General features: G+C 42.6%; 1 protein-coding gene across 3 annotated transcripts; it reads right to left on the minus strand.

The window, feature by feature from the left end:
* Positions 1 to 10,027: 10,027 nt before the first annotated feature.
* LOC138614933 (zinc finger protein ZFP2-like) lies at positions 10,028 to 14,905 on the minus strand. Of its 3 annotated transcripts, none has more exons than XM_069688542.1 (6): positions 14,615 to 14,905; positions 14,122 to 14,227; positions 13,907 to 14,037; positions 12,964 to 13,148; positions 12,727 to 12,830; positions 10,028 to 11,704 (listed from the first exon to the last, which is right to left on the minus strand). In XM_069688542.1, exons 1-6 carry the CDS (start codon positions 14,829 to 14,831, stop codon positions 10,408 to 10,410), a joined length of 2,040 nt encoding a protein of 679 aa, XP_069544643.1. In that variant the 5' UTR covers positions 14,832 to 14,905; the 3' UTR covers positions 10,028 to 10,407. The 3 variants fall into 3 exon arrangements, with proteins under 3 accessions (XP_069544643.1, XP_069544641.1, XP_069544642.1); XM_069688540.1 differs by having other exon boundaries at positions 12,901 to 13,148; XM_069688541.1 differs by having other exon boundaries at positions 10,031 to 11,704; positions 12,904 to 13,148.
* Positions 14,906 to 15,000: the final 95 nt, after the last annotated feature.

Raw genomic sequence — 15,000 nt, forward strand, 5'->3', positions numbered from 1 at the left:
TTTCTGTTATGTTTCTGTTGTGTTTCTGTTGTGTTTCTGTTATGTTTCTGTTGTGTTTCTGTTGTGTTTCTGTTGTGTTTCTGTTGTGTTTCTGTTGTGTTTCTGTTATGTTTCTGTTGTGTTTCTGTTGTGTTTCTGTTGTGTTTCTGTTGTGTTTCTGTTGTGTTTCTGTTATGTTTCTGTTATGTTTCTGCTGTGTTTCTGTATTGTTTCTGTTGTGTTTCTGTTGTGTTTCTGTTATGTTTCTGTTGTGTTTCTGTTGTGTTTCTGTTGTGTTTCTGTTGTGTTTCTGTTGTGTTTCTGTTGTGTTTCTGTTGTGTTTCTGTTTTCTGTTTCTTTCTGTTGTGTTTCTGTTGTGTTTCTGTTATGTTTCTGTTGTGTTTCTGTTGTGCTTTCTGTTGTGTTTCTGTTATGTTTCTGTTGTGTTTCTGTTGTGTTTCTGTTGTGTTTCTGTTGTGTTTCTGTTATGTTTCTGTTGTGTTTCTGTTATGTTTCTGTTGTGTTTCTGTTGTGTTTCTGTTGTGTTTCTGTTGTGTTTCTGTTGTGTTTCTGTTATGTTTCTGTTGTGTTTCTGTTGTGTTTCTGTTGTGTTTCTGTTGTGTTTCTGTTGTGTGTTTCTGTTGTGTTTCTGTTGTGTTTCTGTTGTGTTTCTGTTGTGTTTCTGTTGTGTTTCTGTTGTGTTTCTGTTGTGTTTCTGTTGTGTTTCTGTTGTGTTTCTGTTGTGTTTCTGTTGTGTTTCTGTTGTGTTTCTGTTGTGTTTCTGTTGTGTTTCTGTTTTGTTGTGTTTCTGTTGTGTTTCTGTTATGTTTCTGTTGTGTTTCTGTTGTGTTTCTGTTGTGTTTCTGTTATGTTTCTGTTGTGTTTCTGTTGTGTTTCTGTTGTGTTTCTGTTGTGTTTCTGTTATGTTTCTGTTGTGTTTCTGTTGTGTTTCTGTTGTGTTTCTGTTGTGTTTCTGTTGTGTTTCTGTTGTGTTTCTGTTGTGTTTCTGTTGTGTTTCTGTTATCTTTCTGTTGTGTTTCTGTTGTGTTTCTGTTGTGTTTCTGTTCTGTTGTGTTTCTGTTGTGTTTCTGTTGTGTTTCTGTTGTGTTTCTGTTGTGTTTCTGTTGTGTTTCTGTTGTGTTTCTGTTGTGTTTCTGTTGTGTTTCTGTTGTGTTTCTGTTGTGTTTCTGTTATGTTTCTGTTGTGTTTCTGTTGTGTTTCTGTTATGTTTCTGTTGTGTTTCTGTTGTGTTTCTGTTGTGTTTCTGTTGTGTTTCTGTTGTGTTTCTGTTTGTTTCTGTTGTGTTTCTGTTGTGTTTCTGTTGTGTTTCTGTTTCTGTTTCTGTTGTGTTTCTGTTGTGTTTCTGTTGTGTTTCTGTTGTGTTTCTGTTGTTTCTGTTGTTTCTGTTGTGTTTCTGTTGTGTTTCTGTTGTGTTTCTGTTATGTTTCTGTTGTGTTTCTGTTATGTTTCTGTTGTGTTTCTGTTGTGTTTCTGTTGTGTTTCTGTTGTGTTTCTGTTGTGTTTCTGTTGTGTTTCTGTTGTGTTTCTGTTGTGTTTCTGTTGTGTTTCTGTTGTGTTTCTGTTATGTTTCTGTTGTGTTTCTGTTATGTTTCTGTTGTGTTTCTGTTGTGTTTCTGTGTTTCTGTTGTGTTTCTGTTGTGTTTCTGTTTTGTTTCTGTGTTGTTTCTGTTGTGTTTCTGTTGTGTTTCTGTTTTGTTTCTGTTGTGTTTCTGTTGTGTTTCTGTTGTGTTTCTGTTGTGTTTCTGTTTTGTTTCTGTTGTGTTTCTGTTGTGTTTCTGTTGTGTTTCTGTTGTGTTTCTGTTGTGTTTCTGTTGTGTTTCTGTTGTGTTTCTGTTGTGTTTCTGTTGTTGTGTTTCTGTTGTGTTTCTGTTGTGTTTCTGTTGTGTTTCTGTTGTGTTTCTGTTGTGTTTCTGTTGTGTTTCTGTTGTGTTTCTGTTGTGTTTCTGTTGTGTTTCTGTTGTGTTTCTGTTGTGTTTCTGTTGTGTTTCTGTTGTGTTTCTGTTGTGTTTCTGTTATGTTTCTGTTGTGTTTCTGTTGTGTTTCTGTTGTGTTTCTGTTGTGTTTCTGTTGTGTTTCTGTTGTGTTTCTGTTGTGTTTCTGTTGTGTTTCTGTTGTGTTTCTGTTATGTTTCTGTTATGTTTCTGTTGTGTTTCTGTTGTGTTTCTGTTATGTTTCTGTTGTGTTTCTGTTGTGTTTCTGTTATGTTTCTGTTGTGTTTCTGTTGTGTTTCTGTTATGTTTCTGTATTGTTCATGAACAAACAACATCATGAACAAACAACATTATGAACAAACAACATCATGAACAAACAACATTATGAACAAACAACATCATGAACAAACACCATCATGAACAAACAACGTCATGAACAAACAACGTCATGAACAAACAACATCATGAACAAACAACATCATGAACAAACAACGTCATGAACAAACAACGTCATGAACAAACAACATCATGAACAAACAACATTATGAACAAACAAAGACACGAAGAAAACTTCTGGTTTGATTTATCGTATAATATGCAACAAAATCTCCTCAGTCCTGAAGTCCTGAAGCAATCCATCATGATGATCCCTCACACACACACACACACACACACACACACACACACACACACACACACACACACACACACACACACACACACACACACACACACACACACACACACACACACACAGCTCGTACAGAAATAAAACATTTGTTCAAGTACATTATTTCCATTTCCTGGTCCTGAATATTTCTACTTGAGTTTCACATGTTAAACATATAAAGTGTTGGTGAGTCTTATTCTTTACTGCAGATCTGCAAACATACACAGACTGACCAGCACACTGTTGTCGTCTTTGTCCAGCATCACGTTTCCATAGCAACACAAAGCGTCAACGCTGCTCACAAACTCCTGGCAGAGGCGCTGACCAAGCAATGAGCTCCCTCTTGTGGCAAATGCTGGAAACAACACAAGATTGACTTCACTCTATGAAATGAAATATTTCATGACCCCACTGATTCATATCTTGATCCTTTAGAGGGGCACGACCCCGAGGTTGGGAACCACTTGACTAAACCAGTAAACTGTACATAAAGTATATTTATATATATATATATATATATATATATATATATATGTTTGAGGTAGGAATGTTTGGTGCCTCTTAGAGCTTGAGGTGAAAATGCAAAGTTTTTGTGCACTTTTGTGTGTAACTTAAGTTCTGATGTTGATTAAGTCATAAAACTTGGAGTACTTCCTCACGATGGTTAAAGCTCTCCGCTGCTCTGTGCACATCACGGTACAACTCACCGTTCACCTGCTACAGCAGCAGTTTTAAAAACATTTTGATCCAAATTTGTACTAATAAGTCCAGCGTTATTTATTTCAGTAGAACAAGTACTTTTACTTTTGATAGCATATCTGAAGTACGTTTTGCTGACAACACATTTGCTCTTTTACTTCAGTAGGATTTTACCTGTCAGGGAGGATTTTGTATATTTTCTTTGCCTCGGTTCTTCTCGAGCCTCCAGTCGGTGGAGCAAAGCTCTTCTGCTGCCGACCCGGCGCTGCGACCTTCCTGTGAAACAATGGGGAATTTTATTTGCCTGCAACTAATATACCATAAAAAGTAGAAGAAAACATCATGCAAAACACGCCTCAGTCCGGATCTCACCTGATCACCACGCAAATATAATGAATGACTGTATTTGTCCGTTTTAGCCGGTGAGACTTCAGACGCTGGAGAAGGACGATCGAATACAAACTGCTGAGGTCGGTGTTGTTTGATAATCACATGCTGTATTGATTATTGTAGTTTTAGTTGGACCTCCAAACATATTAACCTGAAAACGATTAGAGCTGATGGAAAATATTTGTGTTAATTTTTGCTGAAATGTCTACAAATGTTGTATTTTGAATGAGGTTGTCTGCCAGCTCGGTCCACACGATGCTGCACCTCACTTTTTAGTTGTTAAACCGGCTTTTTGAAAATGAGCCGGTTTATTTTGGCGGAGATGATCTTTGTTCCTCCTTGTTCCTCTCTTCCTTTCTGCTCAGCTTCAGCCTTCGTCTTCCTCATAGATTCAACATGTCAGTCAACTCCTCCAACTCCTCCCTGGATGCTGTATTCTTCTACTGCGCCAACTCCATGGGTTACGTTGCCACGGCAGCTTTGGTCGTCACCAAAGCTCTCCTCGTTCTCCCGCTCGCCGTGTTCATCCTCTACCTGGGTCACCTGAAATGGAGGAAGCAGCGCTCGTTCAAAAACACCAGCCACTCCGACATCTTGACCTACCACCTGGCACTGATGGAGCTGATTGGAGTTTCATCGACTGCCTTCTTCCTCATTGGATTTCAGTTCCCAGACATGTTAACGGTGGCTTTCTGTCTTTTATCAATCCCTTTCTGTGGAGAGATTCTGTTTCACATCCTGACCTGCGTGGAGCGCTACCTGGCTGTCGTTCACCCCGTCACCTACCTGGGGTTGAAAAATGTGGACGGGGCCAGGATCAGAAATACCTGCATTGGAAGCGTTTGGCTGCTGTGCTTTGGATGGAGCGGTCTAGTATTTCTTTACGTCCCTAATTATCCCGTTATCCCATTTGTCTGCCTTTTGACCTTCACTTTCATTGTTGTGTCTTTCTGCAGCCTCTCTGTTCTCTGTGTTCTGATTCGTCCGGGGCCGGGGGAAGTGGGCGGGGCCAGGGGGCATGTTGACCAGTCAAAGCAGAGGGCTTTCCACACCGTCCTGGCAATAACGGGAGTGCTGTTGCTGTATTTTATTGGCTACCTGGTTTGCATCGTTCTGGACGTGTCGGACCTGCTGAGCTACTCTGACAGGTGTTTGGTTCTGTCATTTGGACCGTGGTTGGATCTGCCCGTCTGTTTGGTTTTACCCCTGCTGTTTCTACAAAGAGCAGGAAAACTAACATGTTGTTGTTCAAGAGCCAATTAAAGATTACAAAATGCTAAAAAAATGTTGTTTTGCTGACCTCTTAAGGCCTTTAATCTTCGCAGGCATGTTAAATACATCAAGAACTGTTCATACCAACAGCGATGTGAATTTCCGACAGCGGCTAATAGATTGGCGTCTTCAGAAAAATGATAGATCTTCCATCATTCAGTGCTATGATGCCTGATTCTGAAAGGCTCACTTTATTAATGCAACACTGTCATATGTCATATGTCATACACTGGTACGCTCTCTATAATATCTACCTGTTGTGAACACTTAAATGTGAAAACCTCAAATTGAAGTGATACAGGAATCTAAGGGAAACATGCACTCCTGCAATGGTGCAGAACATTTTTATTCGTGTACAATGTAAATATAACTTTTAAAAAAACAAACAAAACACATGTAAATAGATTCCTGTGGATCTCGTAAATGATGACAGGACCATCGCTTCCAGCAGCATTTAGCTTGTTAGCATGTGTTGTGAAAAAAAACTGTTTAGAACTCATGGAAACTTAAAAATAATATTACATCTCATGGTATAACACGGAGACATGCAAAAGTAGCTCATCTTTATAATCATGAATTTCAGGCAAGCTAATCAGCAGATTAAACAATGTGCAGCTGCAAATGTCATTACTTTTGCTGCATTTGACTCATAGTCAAAGATTTCTTCTCCTCACTCCCGAAAGAAACCACAGCTGTGTGCAGTTACACTACATGTGAGAGTATACTGTAAATAAATCTGGAATTCTGATATTTCATATTATTTCAAATGACTAATTTTGTAGTTAAATGTTGAAAATGTATCTAGAATGAACCAATTTCTTTCGTATTTGTAGGAGTCAACGAGGCTGATATTAAAGGTTTAAATGGTAGAGGCAGGTGTGGAGAATACTTTGATCTCATCTGTATTTCAAATAAGTGTGATTAGAAAGACTACCAAGGCAGACTGAAGAGTGGAAACAGACACAAACAAGTCTATCATCTGCATAGAAACAGACGTTGCAGCATTCATTTGGGAGATTTGATGCCTAAATTCAAGACGCCAAACAAATTCAAATTTGAACCTGATGATGGAAACTATTTATGTGAGCACGAAATTTCACGGCAATCCATCGAAAAGCTATTGAGATGTTTCAGTCTGAACCAAATTTGCCAAACTAGTTGTTCAACATGAGAAATGTGCCTTTTGAGCGTAAATGTTCAGCTAAAAGTGTGTTTGCGTAGATTTATAGACTCAAATCTGTAACCTCTGATAGGAAATTTGAAATGAAAACACCGTTGCGTGCTTTCAGCCCGAGAGGAGCTCAATGACAGAATTGAATTTGAATGCAGACCTCTTTATTGATGGGTCATTTGAGTCCTTTCAAATGTGCTTCTTAATGGACAAACTAAATGATTGATAACCATAACATTGCTGCACTGATGACAACCATGTAAATTGTTTATGACTGGGTTTGTAATGATGATCTAAATACTGGAAATTCATTTTATTGTTCAGGAAAATGTAGGATGTTTAAAATAATGTCTGTAGTTGTAGTACAATGCATAATCATTTTTATATTATGGTATATTTATGGATGACATTATTGTATTTAAATAAAACTATAAAAGTTGTGATAATTTACTGCATGTGTTCTGTGAACAATCTCAGTCGAGATCATTGACATTTTATTCAAATAGTGATGTTCCTGACGCTGCGGTCTGAACTCATCGTGTCCTGATGAAAACAAGTCTCTTCACACGCAGACAAACATTAGTCAACAGGCTCCTTTAACCCAGTTGGTGTTGAGCTGTATGTGGATCAGACACCAGTGAACAGCTGTCAGTCCGCTCAGAGACGCACGGCCAGGACGATCAGAAAGAAACTCTGCTGAGGTAATTAAAGACTTTTTATTTAGTTATTAACGAGTTTTCTTTGTTGAATCGATTGTTGATATTTTAGAAATCTATGTTTCTGTGTATGTTGTCATTTTGTCTGTTCAATTTTTTAAGTTAATATTGTTGATAACTTGAAAAGAAATCAGCCTTATTCTGAAATTCTTTCACATTAAAATACATTTTCATTTTATCCCTCAAAATAATTTTGATGAATTCAGCCTGGACTTGCGAAACATTTAATATCGTCACCTTCATCCAGAGCGAGCTTTTCTCAAGAGAGCACGAGTGGTAAACAATTCATGCTGCACTGTTGACTTCACTGTTGTGTGAAGCTTTGATTTCTGTCAGTTTATAAAATTTGTCCTGTAGCTCAATCTAATCTTTTGTCTTCATCTCCCCCCCTCCTCCTTCTACATCTCCTCTTCCTCATCCTCAGGCCTTTCATGTATGTAACTATGTCGGTCAACTCCTCTTCCTCTGCTGACCTCTCCCTTCTTCCTCCTCAACTCACATCTTCCAACTCCTCCGTCTATCCAATTGAAAACGAATGTTTCAGGTCCAAAGAGAGCATCTCAGTCTTTGCTGCCCTCTCCATCACCAACCTCCTCCTCCTCCCTCTCTTCATCTTCATCCTCTATCTACGATACAAACAATGGAGGCAACAGCGCTCCGCCTCCACGGCCGCCACGACTCAGTCTGACGTCTTCGTCTATCACTCCATCGCCATGCAGCTGAACTCAGTCGTGGGGCGGATCTTGTTTTTTTGTGGCGGCTACAAAGATCTCCAAGAAATGTCATCACTGGGGTTCTGCATCTGGAATGTGACCGCCATCGGAAAAGGTCTGTTTCACGTCCTCGCCTGTGTGGAGCGCTACCTCGCTGTTGTTAAACCCATCACCTACCGGGGACTGAGACAGGCCGGCCGGGTCAGGGTCAGAAATATCAGCATCGGATGTGCTTGGCTGCTGTGCTTCGGATGGGTGGCGAAGTTCTATCTACTCAGTCGCAAGATCAACCTGATCTTTTACTTCTGTGTGATGAGCTGCCTTCTAACAGTCATGTGTTTCTGCAGCCTTTCTGTTCTTTGCGCTCTCAGGCGTCCAGGTCCAGGTGAAGAGGGCGGGAACAGGGTGCGGGTTGACCAATCAAAGAAGAGGGCTTTCTACACCATCATGACTATAATGGGGGTGATTCTGTTCACCTTTGGGGGTAATCTGATTAAAAATATCACAAACAGTACAAGTTTGCTGCACTTTGGTGACCACTGTGTGTTGGTTGTGTGTTCGGTCTGATTGGATCTGCCCAGCAGTCTGCTGTTACCTCTGCTGTTTCTGCACCGGGCAGCAAAACGACAGGGACGTAAACAAACCACTGAATCACAGTGAGGGGTAGATGCTTATGAGAATATGATGAAATCAGGTTTTTACATATATAATCATATTTTCATGAATAATTCTTTTCATTGTCTAAAATAAGCAAAATTCTTTTGAAATTGGTCAGAGTCAGCGAGGGGTTCACATGGGTAGGTCACATTTAAAGTTTCAATGGTAGGATAGCCAGAAACAAGCAGGTGTAGATTACTTCAGTCTCTTCTGTATTCAAAGTAAGTGTGATTTAGAGGAAATAACAGGAAATCAAGGCAGACCGAAGAATGAAAAAGGGACATAAAACAGTGTAACATCTGCATAAGAACAGACATTGCAGAATTTGCTAAACTTGTTACCTGCTCATAAATCAAGGTATCGGAAGAATTCAAACTTTGACCAAATGATTAATGTCAGTACACAATTTCATGGCAATTCCTTCCAAAACGTATCAAAAGTTTTACAGTCCGCAACAAATTGGGGAACCAGTTAGCCGAGATTACATAAAAAAGGTAGAACAATTCAGGGAAATGTGTTTTTGAATGTAAAAGTTCAGCTAAAAGTGTGTTTGCATTCATTTATGGGCTCATATGGACAACAAAATGTTTCTGCTCTGGTGGGAAGTTTGTTTCAAAACTGGAATCGCAGATAAAAACAGCCGTGTGCGGAAAGACAAAGGTGTGCTGAGCGAATGACAGCATTTGCTTTACTAATGAGTTATTTGAAACATATACATATATATACATATATATACATGTATATATACACCTACGTATATATATCACATTATTAAATTATAATGCAAAGTAATAAATATTATCTAAAGCTTTATGACTAGCCTGTTTAGGATTTTCCAAAAATGCTTCTGAGAATTCAAATAAGACGGCGGCACAAAACTGATTTTGCATCGTCATGCATCAGTTTGAACACAGGTGGTTAAAAAGTAACCAAATCATAAAGGTTGGGACGGTTTCATGTCTGCGACTGGGTACGGCAAAGAAAAACACAAAACAAATGTAATGCTGTGTGTCTCAAAGCACTCAGTTCCCCTGTGGTCGCTGCAGCCCATTCAAATCATAATTTAAAAAAATAACACATTTCCTTCATGCTTGATGCAAATGTGTGAAATGTTCCTCATCCTACTGTTCTGAAAAGAGTTCCCAGGGTACGATGTTTGGGCCTCTACTAGTTCTTTTACATGTCCATGATATTTATTGCCGACGACACACTTAATATTACTGTATATATGCTGATAGTGGTCCTGTATGCTGTTGGTTTGCTCAATTTCTTTCATCCTGTTGTTCTTCAAAGGAAGTTCTCCAGGATAAGTGTTCGGGCCTCTACTTTTTCTTTCATATATCTTTAATATTTGTTAAACGGATGATACACTCAGTGTCCCGTATGTACAGTATGCTGATGATACAGTCCTGTGTTCCTCGGCTCCTTCCTCTGAGATCTGAACTCACTGATTTGAAAAGCAAACAAAAGAAGAGCTTTGCTATTAGCACCGAGTGAAACAAAGGGTTTGTGGATTCCTATAAATATCTATCAAGCATCACGTTGGGTCTTATTTAATATATTAACATCTGTGATTTCACCATTGACCTGAAACCCACAAAAGTTGCAGCTCCCCTCAGCTTCATGTGCACGTCACTGAACAGTCTTTGAGCTTTGTGATCCATCCTCGTATGAAGATGGATGAAAATATCAGCTCCCCAAAACTGGAGCCAAAAGATCTGCAACCAGAGTTTTACATATTCCTGTAAATTTGTTCTAGAGACTGCGAGAGGAAGAAGAGGAAAACAGATGGTGTACACTTATACACCTTAGTTTAGTTAGATTTTCCTGTTGTTTGATTTTTTTTGGGGGGAGGAGGGGGGTCTTTAAAATGTTTGAATGTCCGGTGTCCACTCTGGGTCGGCCCACCGGGGAGGAGGAGGAAGAAACGGCTGGCAGACAAACCTCAGTCAACATCCAACCCCACTTTTTATTTTTCTTCTTTAAATATAAAATACAAGGATATAAAGACCTCCTTTACTTTTAGGCCCCAGTCTCTGTGCAATGTATTACTTATACTGTTTGATTTGCTTCAGCAATAAACGTTTCAAAAACGTTTCTGTATTAAATAAAGGAGAAAAAAACAACAATAATTTAATTGTCACTGGTCCGTTTGAACAATAAAACCATATATTTGGTCAGTTTTCTGTTATGTTGAAGGTTCTGCCCCCTGGTGGCTCTTCATGTGTGTTTTCAGACAGTGGCTCTGAGTGAAAGCTTTGTCACAGAGGGAACACTTGTACGGTCTTTCTCCGTTGTGAGTCCTCATGTGAACGGTCAGGTGCGTTTTACGAGCGCACGCTTTCCCACAAATCCCGCAGACAAACGGTTTGACGCCCGAGTGGACGGCCACGTGGTCGTCCAGGTTCGTCTTGCGTTTGAAGGACCAACCGCAGTCGGGGCAGCGGTAGGGTTTCTCCCCCGTGTGGACACGCATGTGAACCGTCAGGGGTCCCTTGGTGGTGAATCCCTTGCCGCACTCGCCGCAGTGATACGGCTTCTCGTTGGTGTGCGTTCTCATGTGAATCTGCAGCTGCTGGATCGTCAGGAACATTTTGCAGCAAACGTCGCAGAGGTACGACCTCTCTCTGTCCGTGTGAATCTTCTCGTGCTGCCTCAGAGTGCCGGGAAGTTTGAAGCACCTCCCGCAAATCTGGCAGCTGTGGGGTCTTTCCCCGGAGTGGGTCATCTTGTGGCGGGACAAGGATCTGTAGTCGCTGAGGGATTTACCGCAGACGCCGCAGAGATGCACCTTCCCGCCGCCGTGAGTCCTGCGGTGAGTTTTCAGCTGCTCCTTCAGCTCAAAAACTTTATGGCAAGTGTAACATTTGTGAGGCCGGCCCATCGCGTGGAGCTTCTGGTGATCCTCGAGGGACTCCTTGGAGGCAGATGCGCCGTTGCAAACGTCGCACTTGTGCAGCCTGTGGCCGGAGCGAGCCGCCACGTGGTCGTTGAGGCCGCTGAGGAACGACTCTCCGCAGACGTGGCAGTCGGAGATTCTGTGGCGACTCTGAAGATGATCCTTCAACATCTCCTCGGACTCCGAACGCTCTGCGCAGGCGCCGCAGACGCTGCCGGGATCGTCCGCGTGACTCCAGGCGTGTTTGACAAGCGAGACCTCCGATTTGTGCAGAGCGCCGCAGACTTCACAGGAAACAGCGGCGGCGCTGTTCTCGGCCCGACTCACTCTTCGTCTCTTTGACTGCCGTTCGGAGTCGCGTTCCTTCACTTCCTCTTCGCTCCGCTCTGGTTTCCGGTTGTCGTCGCTGCAGTTCGTCTCGTCGGCGTCACTACCGCCTCCTCCACGTTCAGTTGTTGAGCGCTCAACGAAGTCGACCGCCGGTTCTTCATCATCATCATCATCTTCCTCTGGCTGTATGTCTTGTTGTTGTGATGTTGAGCTGCAGGACTCTGCTCGCCTGATTTGGAGCTCCTGATCGGGGTTGCTGTGGTAACCGGGGGCAGAAACGAACGGGTTACACCGGTGAGGTGTTTAAAGTCTCGTCGATAAGACGTTTCTGTCGGTAAAACAACGCTAGATGGCTAAAAGTATGTTTATGTAATCGGAGGTCGGCTCAGCTGCTCAACTGTCCTCAGGCGCTTCATCACCTGCCAGCAGCTTGAACGTAAAACACGTCCTGGTTCAGGACTGTCTCATCCACTGTGGGGGAGACGGAGGGTCGCCATGGGAAAGGTTGGAGGCGTGGAGGTTATCGAGCCACCGAACCAACCAGTTGGTCCTCATCCCTAAAGCCTTCTTAGAAAACTGAAGATACGATCAATACGATCAGCAGGTTCGGAGAGTTTCAGTGATGCTCACGGAGCAGCAGGAAGCAACAAGCTTTACGAGGAAGTCCTCCGAGTGTCGTCTCCTGTTCAACATCAGCTCCACATGTTTTAGTTGTTTGATGCGTATTCACTGATTTACATTTTTGATCTGCTCCCGTTTGCCCTGTCGAAGTTACTGCACTACACTGTTGATACAAAATCAACACTTCCTGTGTCCACTTCAAACTAAAAGCCCTCCGGTATATTCAGTAGAGAAACTTTTTATTTCTTAACAAGGCTTTTATTGTGAAACATTCCCAGAAACCTGTTAGATGTGTATTTCAGAACAACTGTTGAAAATAGCAGGATTATATTGATGACTTTATTGAATTTAAGCCATTAAAGTATCTCCATTATCGCTGCTTGGCTCCACCCACCTATTGCTCACAGCTTCAGTTTTCTTGGCTCTGTTTACAGCCTGTTTGTTTTTAGGTTTGAAGGGCGGACCAATCAGAGACCAGCGTCGTTGGCGATGTGATGCCATTTAAGTGTTTAGTTTTTTTACTCAAGGTAGTTGCAGCGGTGGTTAAGCTCCTCCCCTCCACCCCCCACCCCCCCGAGGAGTCCCACACCACACCAGCGTTGGCCGTCCACATACTTTTAGCCAGGTAGCGTGTGTTTTGCGGCTCTGTGACGTTACCGTGTTTGTTTCCTGGTGGCGTCACATGTCGACACGGCAGAGTTGACGTTTTTAGTCTGCGGAGGGTGAATCTCTTCTTCTTTGGCCAGATGTTCCTCTGCAGTCTGGAAAAGAAGAAAGACATTCATCATCCAAAGGCTGAAAACACAGAGAAACACGACCGAGCAGCCACACGACCTGCAGTCGGATGTAGACCGTTGATTTCCCCCCCGCTGTGCAGCCGATGTGTCTGCGGACCTCCTCTGGCGTCACCGTCTTCAGCTTCAGACGCCGGAGTCTCCCTCTCTGGTCCGACGTTAACACGTCGAAGGGTTTGTCGTCTCCGGCCAGCGGAGGGAAGGTGGATCTCAGCAGGTCCAGGAAGTCGGCCTCCTGCAGGCCGCGAGGACACTTCAGCTTCGAGATCGGACAATTCTTCAGCACTGACGGAGGAGAGACGAGGACAGCGAGAAGAAGAACAGGGGTTAGGAGACTCGGCCGAGTCCGAAACACGACGGGGAGGATTCGAGTCCGACAGCTCAGTCCGGGGATTCGGGCTGCTCGGTGCCCTTTACTCAGTCCACATCTAAAGTTGAAGCACAGAAAACCTTCAACATGCCAGTTTACAGCCAAGTGTTCCTGAGCCCATGCAGTGATTTCCACCACAGAATCAGGTCTGTTCCACATCAGATTTTGGGTCAAACTTCAAAAATGTTGAGGTGCGGGGAGCTCCGATTGTGTTGTTCAGGGTGAGAAACTCCCATCTGAAGCATTTCAAGGGTCTCTGTTGACCGTTTACAGAGTTTGACCCAAAATCTGATGTTGTCTGTGATTTTCGGGCCCTCAGGTGGAACTGCTTTAAAAACAGCTTTGATTCTGCAGTGGAAATCACTGCATGGGCTCAGGAACACTCGGCTGTAAGCAGCCATTAAAGATTTTGTGTTCCTCAAAAATTTGACCCAAAATCTGCTGTTTGTCTGCTCCAGTTTCAGGTTTCCATGGTGACGTCACTAATGTTCAGGTACCAGCGGTCACGTTAACGTGAGGAACTCAGTGATGATGATGATGAAGAGACGACACTCTGAATACTTCCCCATGGAGGTTAAATTGAGTTTAAATTGCGACGGATGGAGCAGACTCTCCTTAGTTTCTATTCAATTTCTAAAATCCACTTTTTTTTTTCTTTTTTTTTTTAAATCACCTTTTTTTGAGAGCACGCTGGTCTGAGAGTCCTCCAGGATGCGGATCCTGAGGTCTACGTGGTTCTCTGTTTCACTGATCTGAGGTCTGCCAAGCTTCCTTCTTCTGTCCCGACATCGGGGGTGTAAAGACCTGAAAAATTAATACATTAATATTGAACCGCAAACAAGTAAATCAAATTAGTGAGTAAAAATATATCAGAATTATTGAAACAACCTCTTCAAAAACCTTGATGGACCAGCCAAGTCCAGATTCTCCAGAAGCTCCTGGGACTTCTCATCCTCCTCTTCAGCAGCGTCGAGGCTCCTGCTGCACTTTGTACCTGGAGAAATCAATTATTAGCCCGGCTTCACATTTCTGAATTAAAACTTGTGATTGTAAAGGTTGTTGGGTCGATCAACAGCGCCCTCTGCTGCTGAAAGCGAAGTACAACTCAAGTAAACTTCCCTGAATTTGTAGAACGAGTCTGAAGATAATCCCGAATAAAAAAGATAAATATGAATTCGGTGCTCGCTCACAGTAATGCCGAATTAAAGAGTAAATCGTGATACTTGAAGAAATGTCTTTGTTTTTTTTATGCCATTCACAGAATTTTGTTGTTGATCAAATACACATCAAATTAAAAGATATTTGAATGGATGTTGGTACGTCCCGATATCTACAAACCAAGACTTTGTTCGTTTTTTATACCCATAAATGTTTGACCCACCGGCGGTGCTGGGTGCGACCCGGGGCTGCAGGAGCTCCAGCTGGCTCCTCTGCCGGTCGATCTCCAGCCTGAAGCCCGACGCCTCCTCCTCGTACCCGGCTACAGTCCTCTCCACAGCCGCTACGATCTCCCGGGCGGCAGCGGCGAGTCTCTCGGTGACGAACCCCCGCAGGACCTCGGCCTTAGACATGTCCCTCTCCGCCGTGTTCCCGGTCATCCCCGGAAACACGGTTCTGATATTTTATACAAAGATTTATTCACTCATAGCTTTGTTTGCTGCCTTAATGAGCTTCCGGGTTTGGTGCGTGCATAAATGCCATCCGAGGAGAAACTAAGACATGCGCCTAACGTTCCCCTTTTTCTTCCCAACCGTTTCTTCTTCGAGG

Source organism: Brachyistius frenatus, unplaced genomic scaffold (assembly GCF_029030835.1).
Source record: "Brachyistius frenatus isolate BFR_SWC_R1_liver_20210118 unplaced genomic scaffold, ASM2903083v1 Contig_622, whole genome shotgun sequence".
Taxonomy (NCBI): Eukaryota; Metazoa; Chordata; class Actinopteri; family Embiotocidae; genus Brachyistius; species Brachyistius frenatus.

Coding starts and splice junctions, on each gene's coding strand:
- LOC138614933 (XM_069688540.1), bottom strand. CDS start 14,831: ATGACCGGGAACACGGCGGAGAGGGACATGTCTAAGGCCGAGGTCCTG. Junction 14,228..14,614: donor GGTCGCACCCAGCACCGCCG/GTGGGTCAAACA, acceptor TGATTTCTCCAG/GTACAAAGTGCAGCAGGAGC. Junction 11,705..12,726: donor GCCACCAGGAAACAAACACG/GTAACGTCACAG, acceptor CGGTTACCACAG/CAACCCCGATCAGGAGCTCC.